This window comes from Cyprinus carpio, chromosome B17 (genome assembly GCF_018340385.1).
Source record: "Cyprinus carpio isolate SPL01 chromosome B17, ASM1834038v1, whole genome shotgun sequence".
NCBI lineage: Eukaryota > Metazoa > Chordata > Actinopteri > Cypriniformes > Cyprinidae > Cyprinus > Cyprinus carpio.
The window spans coordinates 20515433-20531537 of record NC_056613.1 but is presented as its reverse complement, the minus strand read 5'-3'; the positions used below and the strand labels follow the sequence as shown (position 1 = coordinate 20531537).

The window sequence follows — 16105 nt, the reverse complement described above, 5'->3', positions numbered from 1 at the left end:
GGATAAAAATGCTAATAGAGTGTTTTGCTGTGCCAAAAATATTATGGAGTCAATATCAGAAGCTTTTCCAAATGCTAATAGTAATATTACATTACAGATTCTATAATGTTCAACTGATTGTATTTCGGACCGCCTGATCTTACCTGGTATCTATACAACAACAGTATATAATTGGTTTAAAATAAAGCTTGTACTGAATATAGTGGTGGGAACATGGGGACTTGAGAAGAGATCAATAGCTTGAGCTTCTGTATTTTCATGATCTCATATGAATGTAACTTTTGATGTTTGAAGAACAGATGCAGGTTCTTCGTTAATTCTTATATATTTATAAACAACATTTAGCCTACTGGTTTACCAACATTCTCTGTTCAGAGAATGACTATAATTGGTGGTAATTACTGTTACGCAGTTTTACAGGTGGGAGGAAAAACCTTTTATATATAATGCTGCGCCCTTTTCTAAAAACAGCTTTCAGACAGAACAGAATACCAGAGCCTACGGCAGAACAAAAGAACAAGTCGAAAGAGACGCCTGCTCATTTAGGTGAACTCTCAGAGTTGTCGTCGTATCTTAGAAGGTAAAGTATATCATTTATATCTAAAGAATTTAATTTATCTGCTAATTATAAGCCCGCGGACAACTTTAAACTGTTTTGTTTTCTGAAAAAAGCAAACAGATCATTCAAAAAGAAAAAAAAAAATGCCTCCACCTCGTTTGACCAACCTAAATCTCAGGAATGAATCCACCGCAAAAGACAAACCAGGCACTCTTGATGTCCCTTTAAAATTCTTGGATCAGGACTACCAGGAGCTGCTGAAGAGCTGCATCACCAATAAAATGAGATTTGTTGATGACAAGTTCCTGCCAGACAGCAGCTCCATTGACCCACAGAAGAAACTTAAACTGGATCTGGACCAAATCAAGTGGTTAAGACCATCAGTAAGTTACCCGTACTGACTTTCTATCTTAAGATGTTCAGTAACTTTAGAAAAGATCTCAAAGTAAATAGGCATTATTGAGAAAAAATAAATAAATAAATTTATTTATTTTGATTTTTAATTTGTTGTTTAAATGTGTATAGTATGGCTTGTCAGAACAGGTTCACTATTTTGCCAAGACATCTCAACTGTTAAAAAAAAAAATGTCTTCATATGGTATTCATAAATCTCTAGGCCAAATATTATTATATAATCAATTTCCTCTCTTTAGAATATAGTGTCAGACCCTCAGCTCATTGTACAGGGGGCATCCAGGTTTGACTATTCCCAAGGATCTTATTTAGGTATGTTTAATTATATATTTATTTACATCTCCAGTAATCACTGGTTTTTAAGTGATGCCAACCCAATAAATAATGTCACTGTATATACACCAGGAAGACTTTATCAACTTATTGAAAGATCTATTTCTCTAATGTTTTTACCGTTTTTACCTCAGGAAACTGCTGGTTTCTAGCTTCAGTTGGGGCTTTAACATTTCAGAAGGACATCATGGACCAGGTCATGCCAGCTGACCAGTCATTTGGTAAAGACTATGCAGGGATATTTCACTTCAGAGTGAGTTCTTTGGTCTTTTTCAACATAACTTGATTACATTTTTCTTTTTTCTTTTTTATCATGTATCAGCCATTAAGACTTGTGTTTTGCAAATTCTTAGTTCTGGCGATTTGGGAAATGGATTGATGTTGTCATTGATGACAAACTGCCAACAATCAAAGGGAAGCTAATTTTTGTTCATTCAAAAACGTCTAATGAGTTTTGGCCTGCCTTATTGGAGAAAGCTTATGCCAAGTAGGTTCCAATATGTAAATATTTTAATTTTCATTGAACATAAAAATATGCTTTTACCATAATTATATGAGTTTTTGACCCTTATTATATGTTTTGTATGTAACACATTAGAATTTAATCTCCAAGAATCCAACATTATAAGCATGTTTGCAATGCCTCTTACAGGGTGTGCGGCTCCTATGCTGACATGCATGCTGGTTGTGTATCTGAGGCTCTGCTGGACTTCACTGGTGGCGTCCATGTGTACTTCAAACTTAAACAAACTTCCACTGATTTGTGGAGTCTGATGGACCGTGCAGGTAAAGCAAAGGCCCTCATGGGCTGCAGCACTTTTCGTGGGGTAAGCAGTTCCAGTGACCTCAGTCTGAAACTTTCATACATATTAACTAAATATAAACAACAGTAAGAAACAATACAGAGCACCGATTATACATACAACCATATTTTATCTTTGTGTCACTAATGATATAATCTATATCTATATATTTATCAGGATACATCTGCAAACACAGTATTACCCAATGGCATCGTTCAAGGCCATGCATATACAGTGACAGAGGTTTTCAAGGTAAGTTTGCACAAAATCAAATGTCATTTAAATGTCATGTAATTAGGTCAGTGGTAGGAGAAATACAAATGCTTTGTCTCCCAGTGCAAATTCCTACACCTGGGTTCCCCTCTTATAAAGCCGGATTTGATGTTCATGGTTCCTGGAGCGATTTCTCCTGTTTAAGCCATGCCAGGGTGTGGAGCTTTGCTCTTATGTCCAGCAGTTATTGAATTTTGTTCTTGAAAGTTCCTCCTCCCAATTCTCTTTAAGGATGTCAAGCACACAACACGGTCAACATCCATAGAGCAGCTCAAATGGGTAAAACCCAGTGGAAGCTTGAGGAACCTCTCAGACTGTGAATAACGAGCTTAAGCCGCATCCCAATTTCTAACTTACTGTTAAACTTACAAATCATATATTTCATGTCTGATTGATTTATTCAGCCAGACCATCAATTTGGGTATAGTAAATGTTAGTACGAATCAACTTAATTCCTAACCATTCAAAGATTCATACAGTCAATTCATACAGTATTCATGACATACAGTTGAAGTCAAAAGTTTGCATACACCTTCCAGAATCGGCAAAATGTTAATTATTTTACCAAAATCATACAAAATGCTTGTTATTGTTTATTTAGTACTGACCTGAGTAAGAAATTTCCCATAAAATATCTTTACATATAGTCCACAAGAGAAAATAATAGTTGAATTTATAAAAATGACCCCATTCACAAGTTTACATACTGTATGCTTGATTCTTAAATTCTGTGTTGTTACCTGAATGATCCACAGCTGTTTTTTTTTGTTTGTTTAGTGATAGTTGTTTATGAGTCCCTTGTTAGTCCTGAACAGTTAAACTTCCTGCTGTTCTTCAGAAAAATCCTTCAGAAAGGTCCCACAAATTCTTTGGTTTGCCAGGATTTTTGTGTATTTGAACCCTTTCCAACAATGAGTGTATGATTTTGAAGTCCATCTTTTCACACTGAGGACATCTGAGAGACTCATTTGCAACTATTACAGAAGGTTCAAGTCCTCACTGATTCTCTAGAAGAAAAAAACCATGCATTAAGAGCTGGGGGTTGAAAACTTTTGAACAGAATGAAGATGTGTACATTTTTCTTATTTTTTTATTTTTTATTTTTCATTTAGTACTGCCCCCCAGAAGCTACAGAAGATACTTATATGTTTCCCAAAATACAAAATAAGTTAAATTTACCCTGATCTTCAAATTCAAAAGGTTTTCTCTGCCCGGCTCTTAATGCATAATTTTTCCTTCTGGAGCATCAGTGAACTTTTGAACTTTCTGTAATAGCTAATAATCCTGAAGCTGTTGAGCATAGGCAAATGGATGGCTGCTTTCCATGAAGGCTATGGATTGGAACTACTGCCAGTGCTGTTCTGACAGTAGAATCTGACATTCTACAGAAAAGTAACAAGCCCACATTAAGGGTTCATAGACTTTCATTATAAGCATTTTGAACAGAAAGTATGTGAATTTGACAGGTAACATCCCAAGGAGAACCAGTAAAGCTGGTGAGAGTGTTGAACCCTTGGGGAAAAGGCGAGTGGACCGGTGCCTGGAGTGACAAGTAAGAGTCACATGAATCTCACTAATCACAACATTGATGTACAAGTGTCATTGTATATTTACTAATAATTACTTTTTGATTGTGTAGCAGAAGAGTAGGTTAGTTTTGTGACACGGTCGCCGTGATTTTGCCAAGTAAGACATGTTCCTGGATCAACATCTTTTGATGATCATGGATCAACATTACTGTCCAAAATATAAACTTAACCCAATCCCTACCCCTAAACCTAACCCTACCCATAATTTATTCCTAAAATCAGTGTGAAATGATAGCTGATTAACAAGAGTGTAGAAGCACCTAACTCTGATTGTAAGCCTAAAACAGATATTTCCTGAAAAGATATCTCTATTCTGATCGGTTGATTGGAATGTTGTTCCAGGTTCAACAAGGACGTTGATCCAGGAACATGTTGTACCTGGTGAAATCACGCTCACCTTTGTGACACACTATCACATTGCAAAACCATTTTGTTGCATAGCTGTACGTGCATCCTGTCACCGGAATCCACATTTAATTTAGTTTCATGTTTACTGAAGACCTGCAACACAAATTTATTTATTAAAAAAAAAAAAAAATGTGTTCATAGTTCTGAAACGATTTCTCCTCCAGAGCGCAAGAGGCTGTGCTATATTAGCCATATAAGTGTGCATGGAAATAGTAGAACACCCTGGTATTTTTAGGATACTAATTTCAGCATATGATTTGGGACACTAATTTTAATCTTGCATACTATTCCAGATCTATACTTAGCTTAACTTACTAACATTAAAGGGATAGTTCACCCAAAAATGAAAATTCTGTCTGTTTCAAAATATTCTGTTCTGTTTCATTTCGCTAATGACATCACAAATTTATAATTGGTAATAAGTTTAGAATGTTTTTATCCTATATGTTTTCAATATGGAGTTACAGTCCTTTTAGAAGGCGTTCACACTAACAGTGCTTGTTGTTTTATTTCACCAACGGTCACTGTCATTCACAACACCAGCATTCACCTGTCACCAAAAAACAGCTTTGTTTTCTTTTGTTTAAAGGTTGTATTTGTCAGTCTTTTGTAATAGACTGTCCTTTTCATGAACAAAAGCCAGCTCATTAGTGACATCATCTTCTAGTTTTGGTGGGGAAAAGTACAAAAGCACATAATACTTTCAGGATAAAATAAATAAATAAAATAAAAATTATGTGTTGTTTCACTGTAAGACATTCCAGTCTTTTAAAATAAAAAATAAAAAAACTGTCTTTATTATAATAAAAACATTTAGAAATAGATGGTTAATATTAAAATTGACTTTAAGTTGGTGCATCCATTTAAGCTAACTCTCAGTCCATCAATCCTTGCTGTGCAATTGTTAACATTTGCTATTTATTTTCATCAAGTCAGTTATACACTTTTAGAGAAATAATTTATTAAAATTACTAAAAAAATATATTCAGCTTCAAAGGTATCATTTTATTTCTAGTGCTATATCCCTGGTAAGGAATATACTCTCAGTCACACCACTGGATTGAGATATCTGCACAGCCAATGTTATTGTGCTATAACAAAACCCAATCTATTATTTTATATGTTTTTTTTTTTTGTTTTTTTTTACTTTCAGGTCATTATTGTGGGACAATGTGAGTGAAAGTGACCAATCCAACTGTCGCTCCTTGGCCACTGATGGGGAGTTCTGGTGGGCATTAATTGTACTTTCAGATTGATCATTTGCTGCATTAAATATGGATAAAAAAAATAATTCAGTAACACATATTTTACTGTAGGATGTCAATGGAGGACTTCACTGAAAACTTCAGGGACATTGATATTTGCTGCCTCAGTCCCGATTTTCTGAACAGTTCCTCTAAATACAGCTGGACTTCCACATGCTATTATGGCAGCTGGGATGCAGGGACTACAGCTGGTGGCCATCGCAGTAATAAAGGTATTTAATGTCTATAATGAGAGCAAGCGAGGAGTGAGTGAAATCTTAATATGTTGAAGGCCTTATTAATGTTGAGAACCATTAAATGTTCAACAAGTAAACATATTTGTGTAATGCTTGGGTGTCTACATACTTTTGGTGATTTAGTGTGTATATGTGTAACACAAAGGTCTGATTCTTTGGATGTGTTTTAGAGACTTTCTGGACAAACCCTCAGTTTCGGGTGAGGATTGAGGCGCTTGATGAGGAATGTGCTAGCGGCCAGTGTCCTGAAAACATACTGGTGTCCCTCATGCAGAAACATGAAAACAGATACAGAAGTCTTGTTTCTTACTTCTTCATCGGCTTCAGTGTTTTTGCGGTCAGTATTATCAAAAGTCAAAGGATACATCTATTTTTGTTTTCACTTATTAATGTTGTGTTATTATTCTATTTTCTACTTTAACAGATACCACCAGGGGCAAGTAAATTCTAATACATACATAGATTTAATTACTCTATTAACTATATGTATCTCTAAATAAAGTGGTTATGTAAATACAAGTTTATATTTCATTCCCTTTTAGATGAAAGATGAGAAGTTTCCAGCCAAGTTCTTCTATAATAAACGTCCTGTGGAAGCTAGTGAGAAATTTACCCAAGCAAGACATGTGATGAAATTATTCAAGCTTGAACCAGGAGAGTATCTCATTGTACCATCTACTCTAAATCCTAATGAGTGTGCAAAATTCATGCTGTCCATCTTCTCAAAGAGTGGATCCCTTAAGAGAAATTAGAAACCTGTCATGACATTGTATGAGATCATTAAAGAACAATCAGTGGGACACCAGTTGAATGGAAAGACACCGGTGCATTGATTTTATATTAGTTATTTTATTTTCGTCACATTATTGCAAAACCTATATAGAAATTTCACTTAATGTCTGTTTTACAAATGGGGTTTCTTAAAATCATTGTTTAATGCATATATCTAAATAGAATGTTGTGCATACAAACACTATGCTTCAGAATTCCAGGTTTAGAGGAATACACCAATGTTTTAGCATTTTTGTCATTTGAAACTAACAGCTTGAGTTTGTATTCGTGTGTATTAAAAACTTGCTTAAAGAAAACAAACATACATTTGTTTTGTACTTTATTTATGCTATTTTATATCTCTTTTCATATTACTTTATCTATTTCATGACTTTCTACATAGTTATTTTTCTCATTTTAAGTTACTTTTTTTTCCTATTACTGTTGTCATAGCCGGCACACAAGCTGTGATAAATGGGGGCTCGTCCAGGATCTTTTGGAAATTCTTATCTTATCAAAATTCTGCATGTATTAAAGGAAAAGAAAATCAAAGCATAAAGAAAGAAAACATCTTAAACAAATGAACACGAGATTGGTGGCATCCGCCACAATGCCGGTGAAACACCTCAATGATGGTGGTACCACTCACACAACCTCTGATACACAACACAAAAGAAAATCAATGAAGAATCCAAACCACAAATATAACCCACACTGAGTTCATAAGTAACACTGTTATAACTGTCACATAATCTTATGTTGTTTGTCTTATGTTCATAAGAATTCCCATGAAAAAAACACCTGATCATACATGATATTCCCTCTTCTGCACCAAATATGAACAAAATAAACTACATATTAATTAAAAATAATACATAGATGGTTTATGGGCTCATATTAAGTCTCAGGTGTGAAAATGAGAATTGTGAAGAGATCAGTAACTTGAGTTTCTGTATTTTCATAATCTCATATGATTTTAACTGTTTTTAGGACCGGTCAGATGCAGTTTCTTTATTAATTATCTGTCATATAAACATTGGCTTTTCATTCTAAGTTAATTGTAAGAGATTTGAGATTCAAACTGCTTTTATTTGCCTATATTGATATCTTTCTATATTGAGTTAAGTCTATACATGGTGGAATTTACTGTTATGTAAATTATACAACAATGGTGGGAGGATTTTGGAATCTTTTGTGCAATGGTATACCTGTGCCATGACGTGCTGTGCAGAACAAAACACTGCACACTTCCTGAAAACATCATTCAGTGTGAGCACAGCATTCCAGAGCCATAGGGCAGAACAAAGAGAGTAATCAAATCTAGTAGGAGAAGACTGCTCATTTAGGTAAGTTGTTATCCTTGAAGGTAAAATATACTATATCTTCAAAATTGAGTTTATTCGCTAATTATATTGTATGTCTCTGAATAACTATCAAGCTATATTTTTCAAAGGGGCAAGATTACACTCCCAAACTAGTCAAACAAGTCTAGAGTCCCTTATCTTTTAGGTCTTTGAAAACAAAACATAGCAAAACATAGTGGTGTAACATATCAACAGACGTGACGCCTTCATCTGTTTTTTTTTGTTATAGTTTATCCTAAGAAACAGACATTTGCGACTGAAAAAATGCCTCCACCTCGTGTAAACAAGAAACCCAAGAATGAATCCACCACAAATAACAACGCGGGCACTCTCGACGACCCTTTGAAATTCTTGGATCAGGACTACCAGGAGTTGAAGAAGAGCTGCATCACCGATCAAAAGAGATTTGTTGATGACAAGTTCCCTCCAGACAGCAGCTCCATTGATCCAAAGAACAAACTTAAATTGGATCTGGACAAAATCGAGTGGTTGAGACCATCAGTAAGTTACCTGTATTCACATTCCATCTTCAGTCCTTCAGTAACTTGTTTGAACAAATCATTGTAAAGTACTGCAGAATGTCTCGTAGGGCTTGTCAGAACAGGTTCACCTGACATCTCTCAGCATTTTTGATTTACAATTGTGGGAAGACATCTCAAGTGTCTTGAAAGCAGACCCAAAGTGCCTTATATGAATTTAAATGTCCTTTTCTGGTATTCCCATTGGGCCAAGTTTCATTGTATTTTCACTTTTCATAATTTTTTTTTTTTTTTTTTTTAGAAAATAGTGTCAGACCCTCAGCTCATTGTACAGGGGGTGTCCAGGTTTGACTATTCCCAAGGATCTTATTTAGGTATGTTTACTTATGTATTTCTAATAGGCATATACATCAGAAAGCATTTGGTCAACTCACTGAAACATTAGTTTTGCTCATTTTTCCTCAGGAAACTGCTGGTTTCTAGCTTCAGTTGGGGCTTTAACATTTCAGAAGGAGATCATGGACCAGGTCATGCCAGCTGACCAGTCATTTGGTAAAGACTATGCAGGGATATTTCACTTCAGAGTGAGTTCTTTGGTCTTCTCAGTATAACGGAATGCTGTTTAAAATTACATCAGCCCTTATGCCTTATGTTGTGCTTATTTTGTATAGTTCTGGCGGTTTGGGAAATGGATTGATGTGGTCATTGATGACAAACTGCCAACAATCAAAGGAAAGCTCATTTTTGTTCATTCAAAAACATCTAATGAGTTTTGGCCTGCATTACTGGAGAAAGCTTATGCCAAGTAGGTACCAGTATGTTGTGGTAAAATAATTTTTCTTCAAATTATGCATTAAGTTGTTTATTTATTAAGCATAGAATGATTTCACCAAGACTTCACTGCCTTCAGTAAATGGTTTGTATGTAACCTTATTTTAAAGGTGTTTTACAGATGGAAGTATTTGCCATTTTAAATTGTCACAAAAATAACAGTCATTTTATAATCATCAAAAAGTTGAGTATTTCAGCAGCATATGTAGTATATACTTGATATGTAGAATGACTTTTACAGGGTGTGCGGCTCCTATGCTGACATGCATGCTGGTCGTGTATCTGAAGCTCTGCTCGACTTCACCGGTGGCGTCCATATTTGCCTTGAACTAGAAAAACCTACTATTGATTTGTGGAGCCTGATGGACCGTGCAGCCAAAAACAAGGCTCTGATGGCCTGCGGCTCCCAGCAGGGGGTAGGTGGTGACCTCAGGCTTGATCTTTCATTGCTGTAACAGATATTATCATCATGACCATCTAATTCACAGTCATTGAAGAATTTTGTTAAGTTTTGCATTAAAGTCTAACTAAATCTAAATGAATACAGTAAAATTTACAACAATGTTATATATAAAACAATATATATATATTTTATTTCCTGCTAAATATTTCACTTTGGCAGCATTACTAATATTATATGTATGTTTTTCATACCATACCAGAAAAAATCTGAGAATATATTACCCAATGGTATTGTTCAAGGCCACGCTTATACAGTGACGGGGGTTTTAAAGGTAAGTCTGCACAGAATTAAATGTCAGATCACAGTACCATCAGATTACATAGCTTTCAAAAATAACCCAAGTTTTTAATAACAAGTTAGATCAACTGCATTCCAATTTTGCTTTTAGGAACACATCCCTTAATTTCTTAAAGTTCAGAATCAAGCTATTTTTTTCTCAACCATTTGCATATTTGATGTTTGACATTTTTCACAAAATTCCTTTCAGAAATGTGTTTAAGGTAAAATTTGGAAAAATTAAAATGTCAGTTGCCATACACATTTAGATGATTGATAGATAAAGGTAGATTGATAATTGTTCCTTGGACAATTCCATAACAAAAAAGCTTGAATCCCTTTAGAAATGTCAAAATCTAGTGGTCTGACAATTGCAACCCTTTCTGAGTTTGTTCGCCATAAACAATGTTTAATTCAATCATTTTAACTCATTTTAACTGAGAATTTGTTTTAAAACTCCCAGCACTTTAATTTTTGCTGCGTTCCCAAGTAGTGCCCTCAAGGATCTATTCTGGAACCTGTCTTCACATGTAATTGGAATGTTTTCATTAACCATGAGGTTGATTTTCATAGTTAATACTTATTCTATATTCTTATACTTATTCTATAATTATAATCCATCCATATCGACAGGCTTATAATATAAAAAAGGTGTTTAGCAACAACAGGCATGCTTTGTTCTGATATTAATAGTTGTTGTAATAGTGTACACCAGTGTTTATTTACTAATTGCCCTCGGCTCCAGATGAGCTCCACCCTTTGGTATGTCCTTTGTACATTTGTATTCATCCCTGTGTACATCTTACGTCAAGTCTGTGGTTTTGCAAGAATAGTTTCTTGAAATGTTTGTCCTCAAAGCGTTGTGTACAGACAGTTTAGTCCTGTGGTAAAAAGATATTGCATAATGATCCTGGTGAAATACTTATGGCATATTCTGAGTTTAGGTGATATCCAGAATAAGTAGCAACCAATGATAAGGGGTTGAAGAGTTTTGAATAAAAAGTTTCATGTCACGATGTAACAGGTAACATGCCAAGAACAACCAGTGAGGCTGGTGAGAGTGTTGAATCCGTGGGGAAGAGGCGAGTGGAACGGTGCCTGGAGTGACAAGTAAGGGTCACAGACAACTATTATAGATTAACCAATCACAACATTAATCAAGTGACATTGTTTGTTTGTAACACTGGATAATTCATGACTATTTTGTTACTTGGATTCTTAAAGAGGTTTGAGAGTTGTATTAGGTTTTAGTATGCTAAACAACAAAGTTAGCTGGTTAACTTATAAACAGTAGATCTTTAAAAGTAATTATAGGCTTGAAATAATGATTGACAGAGCCAAATGATTAGGCTCCTCCTATATGTTTGGAACTTCATTGAACAATCTTTGAAATTGTCATACAGACAAAAAGTGATGTCACTGAACTGGCTTTTGTCTGATAAAGGCAAAGCCTATTACAAAAAAAAAATGACTAAAGGAAACCTGTCACAATAGAAAGGCATTCATTCATATAGTCATTCAATGAATGAGAGTTAGCAAATTCCGGTGATATGAATGACAGTGTCTGTTGGTGACGGAACTTTGACGCTTGACAATTTAATCTCTGTAAGTATGAATATAATTAAGACTGTGATGACAAACTTCATGATTTAAAAAAAAAAAGAAAAAAAAAAGATTATTAACTGTTATCATTTTGATAAAAGAAAGAAAAAAAGTTAAAGAAAGAAAAAAGAACACCTGATATATTTTGTAATAAATTTGACAAAATGCCAAAAAAGGCAGCATCCACACAAAACCCCAGTAGTGCAATTTTTCAAAATGTATTAAAATTGTTACATTGTGGAAAAAAAGGACCCAAGAAAAATAAATGAATATGGTATTTAGTATGGTAGACATATTATTTCGGTGCCATTGAAAAGCCAGCTATAATCTTTTAGAGAAATACTAACATAATATACACAAGAAGCATATTAATTTCTTTAGTAATGAAAAGGTCAAATATAGCTATTTGCAGTAATACTCACCTGAATATACTCTCAATGGATATCCAGGAGTTTTCTTTCCATTTTTCCCTTTTTCTTTATTTGCTATATTATTTCCTTGTTATTACTTGTTATTCACTCTTTACTCATGGAGCACAAGCCCATGTAATATTTTAATATGCTGTTGTATAACTTTTAGTTCATCATTGTGGAACAAAGTGAGCGAGAAGGAGCTAGCAAAGTGTCGTTCTTTGGCCAATGATGGGGAGTTCTGGTGGGTATTAATTGTAGTTTTACATATGACCTCACTGCATTAAATATGAATCAAATGTTTTCAGTAACGCACTTTACTGCAGGATGTCAATGGAGGACTTCACCAAAAACTTTGAAGACATTGATATTTGCTGCCTCAGACCTGATTTTCTGGACAATTCCTCTAAATGTATTTGGACATCTACATGCTATAACAGTATCTGGGAATCTGGGACTACAGCTGGTGGCTGCATCAATAATAAAGGTAGCTCATATATGAATGCATATATATATATATATATATAGAGAGAGAGAGGAGAGAGAGAGAGAGAGAGAGATTCATGTAGACTAGTTGTCTATAGACAACTAGTCTGCATGAATCTCTCACTCTCTCTCTCTTTGGGTCGTTATTAACCCAAGGGATGGGTAAATATAGGACAGAACCCATCTTGGGTTAATTTTACCCAGCAAATTGTGTTGTTTATTTAACCCAGCATAATGGGTTGATTTAACCCAGCTATGGTTTATTCATTTTTACTATATTAAAGGGATACTCCACCCCAAAATGAAATTTTTGTCATTAATCACTTACCCCCATGTCGTTCCAATCCTGTAAAAGCTTCTTTCATCTTCAGAACACAATTTAAGATATTTTGTATGAAAACCAGGAGGCCTGTGACTGTCCCATAGACTGCCAAGTAAGTAACACTGTCAAGGTCCAGAAAAGTATGAAAGATCCATATCACCATATGCTGTGTATGCTCTTCTGTATCAGCCGTGCCACAAGGATGCACTGTTTTCTTTCAAATCAAAGATAAATACATGTAGCAACAGCACATCCCAGTGGTGCGGCTGATACAGAATATGCAGCATACGGTGATATGGAGAGACACAAGGGAGACTGTTGACAAAGGAATTGTTGAATAAAGTCATCATTTTTGTTTTCTCCGCTTACAAAATTGTATTCTCATTGCTTCATAACGTAACGGTTGAACCACTGATGTCAGATGGACTATTCTAACAATGTCTTTCATACTTTTCTGGACCATGACAGAGTAATTTAACGATTTTATTGATAAAGAAAAATGTATACAAACCTGTATTTTACTGACGAATGCATCAATTTGATGGTGCTTAGAACTGCTCTTCCCAGAAGAGAATGCAAAATCCCTGCGATAAATAACTGCTGGGTTACGTCTGACCCAGGATCTGAGTATTAGAAAAAACTACCCAAACATTAGGTTGTTACATTTGACCCAGGAGCTGCAAAATAACCCAACACTGGGTTGTTACATTTGACCCAGGAGCTGCAAAACAACCCAAACAGTGGGTTGTTACATTTGACCCAGGAGCTGGGTAACACAAAAACTACCCAAAGACTGAAAAAATAACCCCAAAAAATGATCCAAAAGGCTCAACCCAGCATTTGGGTTAAAAAAATAACCCAGGATTTTTCGTCAGTTGAATTCCTATATAAGTACGTCCAAAGTTTTAGATACATTTCAGTCAGGTTTTAGATCACTGCACAGTACGGAACTGCATTGTTGAAGGTTAGCAATGACCTTTTCCAAGTTCTCGATACTGGTTCATATGTTTTGCTGGATTTAAGCGTGGCATTCGATACAATTGATCATAGTAGTCTGTTACATCGGTTGGAAAAGGTGGTAGGTATTCAGGGTGTTGCTCTGCAATGGTTGGCTTCTTATCTCAAAGACAGAACCTTCTTAGTGAGCATTGGAAAGTTTTCTTCTTCGTCGGTTCCTTTGTCATGCGGTGTGCCCCAAGGGTCCATTTTAGGCCCTCTTCCCTTTTCACTTTACATGGCACCTTGGGTGCCATTTTTAAGAAATATAAGATCTCCTACCTTCTTCTATGCTGACGATACACAGTTCTATCTTCCAGCAAAATCCGAAAGTAGTGATTGTTTGGGTGTGCTCTTCAACTGTTTTGAGGAGATTAAATGTTGGGTGTCTAATAATTCTCTCTCTGCCAGTGTACAGCCTTATGTAAGAAGTCTTGGGTTACATTTTATTCGTTACTCAACAAAAATAAGAAACAAATTAGCACAGTGGTAAAGGGCTGTTTCTTCCATCTGAGATCAATTGCGAAAGTGAAACAGTTTCTGCCCCATAAAAATTTGGAGACTGTTATCCATGCTTTCATAACATCACACCTGGACTACTGTGGTCTGCCTAAAATGGCGATCTTTCACCTGCAAATTGTCCAAAATGCTGAAGCGAGGCTTCTTACTGGAACAAAAAAAGAGGGATCACATTTCTCCAATTTTAACATCTTTACACTGGCTTCCTGTAAAGTTTAGAATTGATTTTAATAGCTGTTTTTGTGTACAAGGCTTTATCTGGTCTTGCACCAAAACACATTAGTGATCTTCTGATTCCTTACTCTCCTCAAAGAGCACTTAGGTCTAGCAATCAGCTTCTCTTAACTGTCCCATGTTGTCGCTGTAAAACCAAGGGTGGTTGGGCCTTTTCAGCTGCAGCTCCTAAACTTCGGAACAGTTTGCCTGTAAATGTGAGATTTGTTCCTTCACTAGCAAGTTTTAAATCTGTTCTCAAATCTAATTTGCTTTCTCTGGCTTTTGATTAAGGTTAGTTTAAGGGTTTGATGTCAAATTGCTCTGATTCTATTTTTTTTAATGTGTTTAATTTTCATATGATGCATGTTTTCTTTTTATGCTTTTTATATGTTCTGTGTTTTGTTGCACAGCACTTTGGAGCAACTCTGTTGCTTTTAAATGTGCTATAGAAATACATTTTGACTTGGCTTGACTACTAGCATGAATACTTTATTAATAGAAATATTAGATACAGCAAACATATGCAACATGAAATTAATGATCCATGGTATTTGAATTAAATGCTGAACAAGCATTGATTGTGCTTTAAAACATGATTATGCTTTTAGGGTGTCTACATACTTTTGGCCATATGGTGTGTGTGTGTGTGTGTATACTCTATGTACCACAGAGGTCTGATTCAATGGATGTCTTGTAGACTCTTTCTGTACAAACCCTCAGTTTCGGGTGAGGATTGAGGCGCTTGATGAGGAATGTGCTAGTGGCCAGTGTCCTGAAAACATACTGGTGTCCCTCATGCAAATCCAGGAGAACAGATACAGAAGTCTTGTTTCTAACTACTCCATTGGCTTCGATGTTTATCTGGTAAGAATTAACAATTACTCTACTAGACTCACAGAAAATCTCACTGAATACAGTAATTTTGATTCCCACTTATTAATGGTGTGTGTTCCATGTTTTTCTACTTTAACAGATACCACCAGAGGCAAGTAAAATAAAATTCAAGCTCACAGTATTAAAAACCCTATAACCACGTTTTGTTTGTCAATAAATATATTACTTGATATGTATAAAATAAACTGATAATATTTCATTCTTCTTTAGATGAAAGATGAAAAGCTCCCTGCCAAGTTCTTCTACCGCAGACGTTCTGTGGAAGGTAGTGGGAACTTCATCAATACAAGACATGTGATGAAATTCTTCAAGCTTGAACCAGGAGAGTATCTCATTGTGCCCTCTACTTTCAATCCTAATGAGTGTGCAAAATTCATGCTGTCCATCTTCACAAAGACTGAATCGCATACGAGAAAAAAGAAACCTGCAAGGACATATGTGTGAGGTTATTATAAATACTGTTAAGTGTCTTGCTCAAAATAGCAATTTAAATGCTGAACAAGCATTGATTGTGCTTTAAAACATGATTATGCTTTTAGGGTGTCTACATACTTTTGGCCATATGGTGTGTGTGTGTGTGTGTGTATACTCTATGT

General features: G+C 35.3%; 2 protein-coding genes across 3 annotated transcripts; both read left to right on the top strand.

Annotated features, from left to right (window-relative positions):
• Positions 1 to 454: 454 nt before the first annotated feature.
• On the top strand, positions 455 to 6968 carry LOC109107060 (calpain-1 catalytic subunit-like). 2 transcript variants are annotated; one of them, XM_042742721.1, is made up of 13 exons: positions 455 to 580; positions 666 to 942; positions 1213 to 1285; positions 1441 to 1559; positions 1660 to 1793; positions 1959 to 2133; positions 2287 to 2361; positions 3849 to 3934; positions 5533 to 5607; positions 5696 to 5856; positions 6051 to 6217; positions 6305 to 6316; positions 6423 to 6968. In XM_042742721.1, exons 2-13 carry the CDS (start codon positions 703 to 705, stop codon positions 6630 to 6632), a joined length of 1527 nt encoding a protein of 508 aa, XP_042598655.1. In that variant the 5' UTR covers positions 455 to 580; positions 666 to 702; the 3' UTR covers positions 6633 to 6968. The 2 variants fall into 2 exon arrangements, with proteins under 2 accessions (XP_042598655.1, XP_042598656.1); XM_042742722.1 differs by having other exon boundaries at positions 467 to 580; positions 673 to 942.
• Positions 6969 to 7866: 898 nt separating this feature from the next.
• Positions 7867 to 15994, top strand: LOC109107059 (calpain-1 catalytic subunit-like). The gene is made up of 13 exons (XM_042742725.1): positions 7867 to 7997; positions 8245 to 8516; positions 8796 to 8868; positions 8960 to 9078; positions 9166 to 9299; positions 9567 to 9741; positions 9988 to 10059; positions 11089 to 11174; positions 12246 to 12320; positions 12403 to 12563; positions 15313 to 15479; positions 15589 to 15600; positions 15720 to 15994. The coding sequence occupies exons 2-13, from the start codon at positions 8280 to 8282 to the stop codon at positions 15951 to 15953; spliced, it is 1545 nt and encodes a 514-aa protein (XP_042598659.1). The 5' UTR covers positions 7867 to 7997; positions 8245 to 8279; the 3' UTR covers positions 15954 to 15994.
• Positions 15995 to 16105: the final 111 nt, after the last annotated feature.